The 12,947-nt window shown below is 35.3% G+C and overlaps 1 protein-coding gene and 1 long non-coding RNA gene across 7 annotated transcripts in view; one reads left to right on the top strand and one right to left on the bottom strand.

The window, feature by feature from the left end:
- RIPOR2 (RHO family interacting cell polarization regulator 2) overlaps window positions 1–12,947 on the bottom strand; it is a 235,859-nt gene that overhangs the window by 49,212 nt on the left and 173,700 nt on the right. For all 6 annotated transcript variants that reach the window (XM_074272877.1, XM_074272902.1, XM_074272885.1 and 3 more), the window contains exons 2-6: window positions 11,545–11,671; window positions 9,565–9,720; window positions 6,185–6,263; window positions 3,364–3,387; window positions 2,611–2,664 (exon numbers count right to left, since the gene is read on the bottom strand). In XM_074272877.1, coding sequence (XP_074128978.1) covers window positions 2,611–2,664; window positions 3,364–3,387; window positions 6,185–6,263; window positions 9,565–9,720; window positions 11,545–11,671 — 440 coding nt within the window. The remainder of the gene's footprint in view (window positions 1–2,610; window positions 2,665–3,363; window positions 3,388–6,184; window positions 6,264–9,564; window positions 9,721–11,544; window positions 11,672–12,947) is intronic.
- Window positions 1–12,947, top strand: part of LOC141545713 (uncharacterized) — a 58,836-nt gene that overhangs the window by 20,163 nt on the left and 25,726 nt on the right. The window contains exon 3 of the long non-coding RNA XR_012483125.1: window positions 2,128–2,234. This is a non-coding gene — a long non-coding RNA (uncharacterized LOC141545713). The remainder of the gene's footprint in view (window positions 1–2,127; window positions 2,235–12,947) is intronic.

Here is a 12,947-nt window from a genome sequence, read left to right on the forward strand (position 1 = left end):
GACAAGCAAAAAAAAGCCTCCTAGCCAGATTTTGATGAGGAGTCTTTCTATCACTTTGTTAGGTTGGACCTTAGATGACCTTTGCTGGACCAGAGCTTGATGTCTGACTTGTTGGGACCCAGCTGAGCTTTTATCCAAAGTTCATAATAATAATAAGTTTATAATAATAATAAGATAATATTTTCTTGGCTTGGCGTTTTCATTCCCATGAAATGAGGAAATAAAATAGGATTTTTGTGATACTATTTTGAAAAACTGAAGAAGGTATATTTCTCTATACTCTTTCACCCTGACCTTCAGTTAATAATAAATTAATTCAACTACCCAAAGTTGATTTGCTAATATAATTAAATAAAGGATTTTTAGAGGAGGGCTAGAGAACAGTACTTCCACAAGCAAAAATATTTTATTCACCTCTACAAAATTCCATTACTAAGGAAATCTAATCAATTTTAAATTACTCGTATTCTTATTTCTGTACTAGCTCTGACTTCTAAAAGAACTTAAAATTGATGTTACTGTTGTAACTATGAGTTGGATAATTTCCCTCTTAAGTTTTATACATTTTTTTTTCCTTTAATAGTAAATTTTTAGTTTTCCAATGAAAGGCACTTCCACTTGTTACACTCTTTATAGTGTTTCATCTTTTTTTTTTTTTTTTTTTCCCCTTCTATATAGAGTAACAATTCTACTTACCTAAGGGCATGGCAATTTTTAGAATGAAACTAAGTCTCTTTATTAAAAGAGCCCCTATGGCTGATCAATTGGGCTTTAAAGGGGCCTTGTGGAACATGGAGAAAATGATGGACCCAACTCTTCCTTTTATCAAGAAGTTGAGTGGTGACTTATAGTATGTTTATTATTGATGAAAAAATGTTTACTGGTTAATACTATCAGGAACCTAGTGTTGTGCCACCGTTCTCTTCTATTGTCCTGACTCAGTTTCCCTAATTGTCCTGCCTCGGTTTCCTTGAATTGTTCTGCCTCAGTTCCTAATTGTTCTGATCAATACTGCAACACCACCTGTCCCTCCTAATCATGATGATAAGGAAAAAGACCTTCTGTCTTAGACATCAGAATGTTGGGTGCCTCTTTCCATTCTTCAATCAGATGTCCCCCATGCCGCCCTTATCCTGTCAGAACCAATTAGTCCATGCTCTGACTCCACCCCTGCCTTGGTTTACTTCTGTATCTGAGCCAGGTGTGTATATAAGTCATTGAGAACTCACTTTGGTTGCTGGATTCTTGGAGACCATAGTCTCATTCAGCCCTGGAACCAAACCATGGATCCATTTGTTCCCAGTAAATCTCTCCTTTTCAAATAAATTATAAAATACTCTCTATTTTCTATCCTGCCTCCTCTAAGTTTCTCTGGCATTACAATAGAGAAAAATAAATTAATGATGCTTCTTTAGTTCTTTTTCTAGAAGGAAAAGAGGAGGAAACAGCTTTGTGTGCTCTGAAGTGGATTGTACCTAGCGTAAAAGCTCAAAGTGATACTGGCAACTTTAAAGATTTTTTTTTTTTTCTTTTTGCTGAGGCAATTAGAGTTAGGTGACTTGCCCAGGGTCACACAGCTAGGGCTTGGTTAAGTGTCTGAGATCAAATTTGAACTCAGATCCTCCTGAATTCAGGGCAGGTGGTCTATCTACTTCGCCACCTATCTGCCCCAGCTAGCAATTTTAGATATAGAATCTCTAACCTTTAATTTATTTCAATAAACAAAAATCAATTTTTTGTATTGATAAATTTAAAAATTAATTTTATTGGATAATTAAAACTAAGTTTATAATGACTGTTTATATATTGTTACTGTAGCTACATTTCTGTGTTCATTTATATGAGCATTCATAGATGCTTGAATGTACATGGTAGAACTGAAAAGTAATGAGACCATCCCCTAACCACCCATCCAAGGACAGTTTCATTACTTCTTAGTTATAACTTGTGTATGTAAGTTATATTTGGTACTGTAATTTATTTTTATTAGTTATTCATGCTTGTTAGTTTTAGGGAACTCAGAAGAATAACTCGTTTGATGGTAATGACTTTTAATCTGATAATAATCAAATTTTTAAATTCTTTCTCACCAATACAAATGTAGAATTATAGTTCTATTATCAACAGATGCCTGAAAAGTTCTAAGGACCAGCTTCAACACATTTTGGTTTTTTATTGCTGACTCAGCTCATGAAGAAGATGAAAAAGAAAAAGAGGCCAAAATGAAGGAAATTGTGAATTTCTGGCTTGCTACTTTTTTTGAGGGGGAGGAAACAATGGAAAAACAATTATTTATGGAGTAAGCATGATGATAATTTATAAATAAAGCCCTGTTGTATAGTCATTAGAGGATGGAGTAAAGAAGAGAACGAAGAGAGATAGCATACAGATTCCATGACTTGAAAAAATTACTATCAAGAACACCAAGCATTCATAGTCATTATCTGAATCTTTCCTCCACCCATACTGTCTACTATGGGCCATTATTTCCTGCCTGCTTGAGAATCACTTATGGAAGGAATTCCCCATAGAACCAATTCGGGAAAATCCATATTGATCAGTAACTTAAGAACCAAAAATCAGAAGAAAAATTATCACAATTTCAATTACCTTACTGATGTGAAACTCCAGTCGTCTCATGTACCTTTCGATTGCTTTGATTTGCTAGAATTAAAAAAAAAAAAAAAATTGAAAAAAAAACAATCTCTTGAAGCTTAGTTTAAATTAATGAAGATACATTTTTTCACTGAAATGACTATCAATCATTAAAATAAGCCACTGAACACTTCTTTGTCCCTCCGGACCCTGTTCCTATATGTAGGAACACCTTACACATTCATTTGGAAGAAGCTGGTTTAAATAAGAATGTATATTCATTATGAAACATGAACTTATTTATTTAAATTTGTTCTATCCCCCTCTCTGAACATATAGGATAAATAGTTAAATTCTGGTCATGAGAATTCTGAGATGAAATAAAAATTTTCCTAGGGAGTATATAAGCTGTTTTTCTGTATACTTTTTTTTTTTTCCTTAAGGGAACAGTTATTTCTGTGAAGGGACTCTTTAAAGTTCTTGGGAAATGAAATGGTTTATCAATAAAGGAAGACTTATTGGAGGTATTTTAGGAACAAGAATCATGTTCACAAGCCTATTGGCATAATATATAATCATAATACCAATAATAATAACTGGTATAATAATGAGATTCAAGTTTTGGTTGGCTCTGTAATGAGAGATTATATCAAAGAAATCAAGAATAGTCAGTTTTTCAGATGTCATCACACAAATCCTAATGGTAAATTTTCTTCTTATCCAAATCAATAGCATTCATGTAAATGAGGGGAAGGATTTGTTACTTACCTTATCTAAGTCATATAGAACACCCTAAAATGAAGAAAAGAAGAGAAGAATTAAAATATATCTTCTCCCAAATTCCTATTGATGTTACTAGAGAAAGCTGCCTTACATTTTTAACCCTGTTTCTTAGGTAGTAACAATTGGAATCATTTGATACTCTCTCTTCTGTAAAAAGTGAATGTCTTCGAAGAACCATTTAAGACTTACTGCAAATACCAGAACCAGTTTTTAAAAGGCAATATACCCCTTCACTTTAAATTTCAAAGGATGTGTGAATTCAAGTACAGATAGTAAGTTGAGTAGGGTGAGGGGTTATAGTTGAATAGGTAGCAATGGTATGTATGTTCTCCTGCACTTATATAGGGCTTTAGGTAATCGCTATATACAAATAAAATGTTTAATAAGGTATTGGTGATAAGGCTTTCAACATATCTAAAAATCAATCTTATTATTCCATTTGCATTCACAAATTATCATTTGTTATTATTCATATCTTAAGGAGAAACTGAGACCCAGAGAAATTAAATTTTAAACCAAAACATCTATCTGGTATAGTTTAAGGGTTGGTGGAGTCCAGTCTTTGCATATGATAATACTATTTTTTTTTATACTAGACTCTAACCTCTACCTAGCTGTGACTAATCTTATCAATACTATTGTTCTTATTCCATAGCATTGTTGATTGTCTAACTATAAATCAACAACCAAGTAAATATTAATTTACTACTTCAAAATAGTCACTTTGAAAGGCTAGAGATAGAGATAAAGAATATTCAATGATAATATAGAGATCCATATTTTTGTGCAAATAGTCAATGTGAGAATTTGTCTTGCTTTTCTTTGCATATTTATAATAGAGGTTTTATTTTTCTAGTTTTCTTGAGATGGAGAGAAAGGAAAGTAGGAAGAGAAGATGGAATTTTGAAAATAAAGTAAAATTTAATTTAAAAAAATGCTGATTCAGTCCCCTAAGTTTACATTTCAGTAGATTATAAGATCCTCAAGAATAGTGAATATTTTGTCTTTGTTTTAAAAAGTACATGTATTAAGTGCTTTGTAAATACTTGTGGGAAAAAAAAATTGGTCTCACTACTGTCATGTCTCTTTCCTTAGACCTAAATTAACATTAATTCTTCTTCTTCTTTTTTTTTTGGCAGAGGTGATTAGAGTTAAGTGACTTACCCAGGGTCCCACAGCTAGGAAGTGACATTAATTCTTAATCATACTTCTTTTTTCACATTTGGCCCTGTTAGTCTTTAGGCTTTCCAAAAAGAGAATCTACTTTCAAAAAATTCATCCATTGAAGAGATCTAATTAAATATCGTTGAAATTTTTGCTACTATTAAGGTTATACACAAGCTTTTGGCTTCTGAAAATAACCACAATAGATATGAGCTTGCTAAACTACCTACATAGTAAAGTAGAGGGAAAAGAGCACTGGCTCTGGAGTCATAGGACTTGAGTCCAAATAAAACCAATGACATTACCTGTATTACATTGGGCAAATCAATTAATCTTCCTGGGAATCATTACTACCATTTTTTTAAGTGAGGGAGTTGTAGTAGATGACCTCAATCTCTATATCTATGATCTTATGATCATTCTTGGCAGGGTGAGGACAGAGAGAGAGACAGGGAGAGAGACAAATAAGGGAACATTGCCAAGAAGGAAAATCCATAAAATCTAGGAGTCAAATCTGGAGTACAAAGCATAGAGAAGTCAAAAAAAGTTATAAATGTAAAGCACTCCCTTCTCTAACCCTTATTTTTCTTTCTTCCTTTTTCCATTCACACTAAATAATGGTAGCAATTCACATTCATACATTAGTGACTCCTAAAGCCATCAAATCCAATACTCTCATTTGACAGGAAAAAATCCTGAGGCACGGATAAATAATATTATTTGTCCAGGATCACATATTTTTAAGTCTCCAAGGGAAGACTAAAATCCAAGTCCTACTGACCCATGTTCAGTGCCCTTTCTCCTACATCATGCTATCTTTCAAGGTCAAAAAGAAACTAGGCTTTTATTTTTTAGGGAATGATAAGCATTCTGTGTGTAATCAATATGTCTAAGAAATTTTTCAACTCCATATATTTGTGCTTCTCTCCAAAGGGTACCCATAATAGCTCTTCTTTCTTCTATCTCTTCTCAGACACCAACCTCCTCCACAGTGTTCTCTCCATCCAGGAAAGAATGACAATGTTTTGAATTCCATTAGCTTGTACAGTCAACAAGCTAGAGGAACAAAAGAATGTATACACAACATATTTTTCCACCCCCCACCCATGTAGTTTCTTCTTTGTCTTGAGCTCAGGATTTTCTTTCAACATTTCTCTTCTATTTTTTTTTGGGGGGGGGTTGGAGGGGGCACAGATTTGGTTGTCTTGCCTATTGAGTCATTTTATTTTTTTTTTTATTAAAGTTTTTTATTTATAAAACATATGCATGGGTAATTTTTCAACACTGACCCTTGCAAAGCTTTCTGTTTCAGATTATCCCTCCTTCCCTAACCCCCTCCCCTAAATGGCAGATAATCCAATACATGTTAAATATGTTAAAATATATGGTATATCCAATAAATATATTCTCTTCTCAAAATAATTACAACAACCAGGAGGCGGTTTATTGGCTTGACTTTAACACATTTAAAGACTGAAGACAACAATTTACAACTTAGATCTGCTTTTCTTAAAACTATCTTCCCACCCCTCACCCCCCCCCCCTTTTATTGAAACCTTAGGTACCTGGAAGAAGATTAGTTCCTCTCTCAGTGATTGAAACCAACAGATTGTTAATGTATTGGTGACAGGATAGTACCTACCAGGCGAGAATTTCTTCTCATATCTTTTAACTGAGCAGTCAACTTGTCCAGTTCTGTCTGATGAACCTCCAGATACTCACTATAAAGATAAGGTCAGAAAGGCAATTGTGAACTCTGTATTATGTCAAACAAAATCTGGTGATGACTACTGATCTCTTCCACTCCCCCTTCTCTCCCCACTCCCCACCACCGAGGGAAATTACCCAGAGGAGTCTTGTTTTGTGGAAGGGATGATAGAGACAACTACATCTTTTTATGGTACCACTACAAAAGCTGGGGCAATAGTGCTTGGCACATTTAATATTATATGGATCAGGAAGTGAATCTGATGTAGCAAAACAGCAGAAAAAGTATAATGAGTTTCCCCATTCTCAAGATATAGAAAATGTGCCAAAAACAAATCCTTATCAGGAAATTCAAAGGGAACAAAAATCACAGCAAGTAATTTTTCTAGCTCAAGTGGCATAGGAAGACAGCAAGAAAGGTCTGCAGACACTGGAGAGGGGTCTTGCAGATCATTCCAAAACAATGGGAGGCTGTGCACCAGGGCAAAAAGAGATCCCAAATGTAGTAGAGAGAGGCTTAAATATGCACAAGGTGCAAGAATAGATACAAACTGATAGCTGTGTTGCTTGCTAACTAAAATCCAGGGGTAACTGAGAAAAGGACATGTAAGCACAGCATTCCAGAGTAAGTGGTAGTTTTCAGGCCTTGGGCTGTGAACCAAATAAGGGACAAATTCTAAAACCAGCAGCATTTGTGTAGCTCAGACCATAGGGGCAAGGTAAAATTTCACCTCTAGCTTCTATTCTAGTCTGAAACATGTAGTAAAATAACCAAGGCAAGAATCTCAGACCAAAAAGGAACCTGCAACAGTTCTGTCTACCTGGCTACTAGTGGGCTAAACTCAGGACAGTGAATAAAATAAACCCAAAGATCTGTTGCTCAAATCTAAACGCAGTTTAGAAACTTGCAGAACTCTGAATAGAGGGGTAGTAATCAGATCACAACACTTTGGGAGCACTTAAAGTTTGCAAGGACCCAGACTGAGTTGACCCTGGAATCCTGGAATGACATAAGAGTCAATATCTCAAGAAAGCAGCAGCAAGGACAATCCAATTTATTCCAGAAATGCTTGGAGTCCAGCCCTAGTATCATGTCCAGAGTCAGGAAGTAGGCTGGAAGAATGAGCAAACCAAAAAGATTCCTTCCATAAAAAGCTCCTGTGGTGACAAGAATGCTTAAGCTGCAAATCCAGAAAAGAATGACTACAAAACATCTACAAGCAAAGGTCAAAAGACAGTACAATGTGAATATATATCTAGCTGGAGTTTCTAGAAGAAATGAGGGTTTGAAAGTTAAAATGGTTTTCTAACTAAGAAAATACTACAGGAAAAAATTATAAAAGAAATGAAAATTGTAGAAGAAAAAATTGGAAAGGGAATTTGTGCTTGGCACAAAAGGTAAAAACCTGCCCCAACCAACAAACTCACTGAAAATTAAACTGGACCAGAAAGAAGCTAATGACTTTGAGATACAACAAGAAATATTAAATAAAACTTTTCAAAAATAGAAGAAAACAAGGTACTTGCAGCAAAAACAACTAATGTGGAAAAAAGTATCAAGCAGAAATGGAACAAACTGATACAAAGTGAAATGAGTAGAAACAGGAGAACACTGTACACAATAAAACCAATACTGTAAGATGATCAACTGTGAATGACTTAATTATTCTAAGCAACATAATGATCTAAGACAATCCAAAGGACTCATGATGAACTTATTTACCTTCAGAGAAAGAATTGATGGCAACTGAATATAGACCAAAACATATTATTCTTCCTCTTTCTTTTCTTTTCATTAGAGGACAAATTAGAGTGGGTTGAAATTTAGGGCAGGGACACTAACCAGCAGTGTTACTGCAATAGTATTGTACGGTGCAATAGCCTGAGCTAATGAGGTTCTGTACTGGGGGTAGTGGGTGTAAGTAGATGTGATTTAGAGGGAATGGGATGAATGTTAGGAAGATGGAACTGACAGAATCCTTAGTCTAGATTCTGCTACTTTATGAAACATAAAGGGAATATACTAAAATCCTGACTATAAATATTTTGTTAAACAACAGGAAAAGCTTGTATCCTATTGATATCTGTAGAGAGAAATTATCTCTAAAATCATAAACCAATAGTTACATTTTGTGACTGTGTCATCAAATAATAGTTACATTTTGTGACTGTGTGCATAAAACAGAGAAGTGACGAAGAATTATCGATAAAAATAAAATCTAACAGACTTCATCATCTTCCCCAGTTCCTGAAAAAAAAAAAAATCTATATAGGTACAGTCCCTATAGAGTTTCTTTCAATCTGACAGTGACTTGAAAGATCATCTAATCCAACTGTCTCATTTTGCAGATGAAGCAACTGAAATCATGCCCTTTGTTAGCTAGCAAGTACCACACAAATTCAAGATTATTAGAAATGTTAAGTCACTTGCTCAATGACACTCTTTGGCTTTCATAACTTGTTGAAGATGATAAAATGTTTCAGATGTTGGAAGTGATGATTAAGCAAACACCTGCTAAGTTGAAAGTCCTCAAACTTGAATTATGAAAAACTAATGAGGTGATTTTGTATAGAGACAGGATTTGATTTATATATTGCCTTTATCTTTCACATAACTGCTCTTTTATGAAGCAATATTTATTCAGCTTAAGTAGAGATGTGAATTTTTTTTAAATATTGCTAAATTCAGAAGAATACAGTGTTGTATACTAGCATAACAAAAATGTGGGATTATTTTCTTTTCACCTTTTCTTAAGACATGAGCAGACAGGAGACGTGCAATACACTGCAAGGAGTGAGTGATCTCTTTAGATCTATCTGGCTCTGATTATAGGGTCATGGGATTCAGTTGGAAAGAATTTTAGAGGTCATATGATCTAACCTTTTCATTTCACAGATGAAGAAACAGGCCTAGAGAGAAAGGGACTTGTTTAAGTAGTAAATAATAAATCTGTGACTTAAATCCAGGTCTTCTGACTCAAAACATAGCATGCTTTCCACTAATACCCTCCCCATCTCAGTCTTGTGAATTTATGACATGCCTTGAAGGCCCAACCTATTTCAAATCTTCAGGAATGATTTGGAAAATTTCTCTGATTTCTTTTGGTCCACTGCAAGATACAAGACTCACTGGACATTGTGAGAATACCTCATAAAGTTAGCTAATTAGCAGCAAGAGTCTAAATTCTGAGTAATGAAAGAAAAGGAAAAAAGAAGGGGAAAAGGAAAGAATGAAGAAATGAAGGAAAGAAAACAAAAAGATTAGAAAGATATTCATTAAGCAAGCAGGCCACTCAGTTCATAGTTTTGACTTACTCAAGTCCATTCTTTAAGGATCGGTAGACCTCTTCCACCCTTTTAGGCTGAGGCTCTTTGGGAGGGCTGTTACTTTTGTAACCTAAATTGTGCATCTTCTTTAGTTTGGCCTGAGGCTTCTTGAGTGCTGAAGTATTTTCAATGAATGAATTACACCTACAAATGAAAAAAGAAGTCAAAACTGTTCAATATGATTCATTTATATGAGAAGAAAAACCCTGCCCAAAAGGTACTTTTGGATTTTATCATCTTTCGGTTAGTCTACTGTCTCCAGGGAGGACAAAAGTTCCCTTGTATATGAGCAGGTTTGAGCCATCCTTCCCTAGCCTGCTAGTATGTGGTTACTCACTGAGATCTTTCTAAGCAACTGCTAGTTAGTCAGCACTGGCTGGCAGCAGTTAAGTGACATACTCCAGATGAAAGTCATATCTGTCTATTGCAAACCATTAAGGGGCAAAGGACAAAGTCCTGGATGTAAGTGAAAAGAATGGATAGACTCTTGGTCAAACCTATAAAAAGGAGCAGGGACATGCTCCATCCCTTGTGGAATCAGTGTCTCTATGCTGGAGTCCTGAGTTTCCCAGTTACCTCATGTTATAGTGAAGTAAATACACTCAGCCCCCACAATGACAACTTTCTCATGTTGCAGTTTTACTGCGTGGGAGAGAGTGTAAAATTCTTCTGGGCTCACTAGGATACAAGATGCTTCAAAGTAACATAAGGAATAGCTGTTTCTTCATAGCGGAAGCCAAGGTAAATAGACCCTGGTGTAAAAACCAACTAATAGATTGTGTAGCCAAGAGACAAAGTTACTGTATCTCTTACTACTAGGAAAAGGAGACATAGAGGTTCAAGTCATTTAGCAAATGTTTTCATATCCCACTGACAAGTCATGACCTGTCTCTACCATCACATTGGTAAGATTAGGTAGTACAGTGGATAGAGCACTGGGATTGGAATCAGGAAGACTCACCTTCCCGAGTTCAAATATGGTCTCAGATACTTATTAGCTATGTCAACTTATTCATTTAACCCTGTTTGCCTCAGTTTCCTCATCTATACAATGAGCTGGAGAAGGAAATGGCAAATCATTCTAGCACTGAGACAGACAGGATTGAAATAACAACAATGCCATCTGTGATCTTGTGATTTTGTCATCACAGCCTGGGCCAAGTAAGAGCTTTGAGAAGTGTATAGCCATTAGGCAAGTACTCTATCAGAGTTCTAAGATGGGACTCCTGGAGGACAGTGAGATTTAAGGGAAGGAAATATCCTGGATTTGGAGTCCAAGAGTCTTGGTTCTATTCTTGGACATGGTTTGAATAACAGTCTTGATATTTGCTACTGTGAGATTGAGCAAGGCATTCTCTTTGGTTCACATCTGTAAAATGAAAGGGTATACAAGATAATCCTTTCCAGCTCTCAATCTATGATCTTATGATTTCACTTTTTTTGGAAAAAAAACTCAAGGCAAGTTTTATGGCATTTTGCTTATTTACTCCCCTATGTTTTCAAGGTGAATAAGAAAAGTCCTACCTCAAAGCAAAATCTGAATCTTTGCAAGATCAGTTTTAGATAAGGCTAAATTTCCAAGGAAGCTAGAAACTCCCCCCTCCTCCCCCAGTTTCTCCCCATGAGACCTGAAGATGATATCTGTCTCCCAAAGCCAGTCTGCCAAGGACATAGTCTTAATCCCTAGAACAATATAATAATAGCTCATTTATAGCCTTTGAATTTTATATATCCATTGAGAAAGTGCATTGCATGTGTAGACAGTTTACAAAATAAAAAATCAACTATACATATCACTAATTTATCCTAAATCTTCACAAAAATTTCCTTTGCTAGAGAAACCCAAATTATTTAAAAAGAAAAAAATCAGTGTTTATGTCTTTGGCTAGACAAGCAGAACCCTCTGCTCAAAAGTATAAAGGTAAACCTCAAGTAGCAAGCATCCTCAATAAGCCTGAATATACTTGCCTGGATCGCCTTTCTTGAAGGCCACTGAAACCAGCAAAGGACTGACTTCTAATAATTCCATTGGGACCTCCTGGGGAGAATGACTGAGATCCTACCAACATGATTTCTGGAAGTCTGGTTGATATTCCTGTAAAGATAGAGAGAAGGTTTATAGCAAACGCAGACAAAATATTCAAAGCTTGTCAATAGTGATAAAATGGATAACAATTTGTAGTGAGACCAATAGATGTTAGAAGCTTCTTCTTTTTTTTTTTTTTTTTTTTTTTTAATTAATATGACTAAGCCCTAGTATTCAGCTTTCAGACAAAAGAAATTTGTTGGGAAAAACTATTAATATTGATTTACAGGGTAGTTAAGTGGTGCAGAGCACTAACCCTGAAATCAGGAGGACCTGAGTTCAAATCCAGCTTCAGACACTTAACAACTTACTAGATGGATAAGTAATTTATTACCCCAATTGCCACACACACACACACACTAAAAGGTATTGATTTATAAAAATATGAATCTAGATATGTCAAAACTAATCATTTCAATTCCATTTAATGGTTATTTTTCATCAGGCTATACTGCCTCCTACAGAATTAAAATTTTGAAATATACACATCTAATTCCAGTTGCAACAAAACAAAGCCGGATTTACAAGTAAACTCAGACAGAAAAGGTGAAACTAATATAAATTTTAAACTGACCTCTATGCTATGAAATTGAGGCAAAAAACATTGGTTTTTTTCTTTGTTTCAAAGGGAATAAAACTAACCCAAACTCATTGTTTTAAAAGTTCTATGTAAACCGAAATTACTACTGGACAGTCTGGAATCACCAACCTCTCGGATAAGGGGGAATACACAGAATTCAAGTCTAGCTTCAGGCACTTAACAAATTTTAAAAGTGATCCAAATAGATTGGCTAGAGAAAGATAGTAGTGAGCAGTGATAAAAACTGTGGAAGGGAGGAGCCATTTCAGTTACATGCTTTTTTTCAGTGAGCAACCATCACTCCTAGGTCTAAGATTCAAGGTCAAATTGGTCCCAGAGCAGTCTTTTCAATAGCAGCTCCATAGCCTGGCAATATAATAGTAGATAATTTTTTCCCCAGCCTCCAGGCCCTAGATTTGTCCATGAGAACACAAGTGGGCTCATAACATCATTATTGTTTGCTATATGAAGAGGTATTCTGATGGAAGTGGATATCTTCAACATAAAGAAGATCCAACTCACTTCCAGTTGATCAATGATGGACAGAAACAGCTACACCCAGAGAAGGAACACTGGGAAGTGAATGTAAATTCTTAGCACTACTGTCTATCTACCCAGGTTACTTATACCTTCGGAATCTAATACTTAATGTGCAACAAGAAAATGGTATTTACACACATATATTGTATCTAGGTTATATTGTAA

Source organism: Sminthopsis crassicaudata, chromosome 1, assembly GCF_048593235.1.
Source record: "Sminthopsis crassicaudata isolate SCR6 chromosome 1, ASM4859323v1, whole genome shotgun sequence".
NCBI lineage: Eukaryota > Metazoa > Chordata > Mammalia > Dasyuromorphia > Dasyuridae > Sminthopsis > Sminthopsis crassicaudata.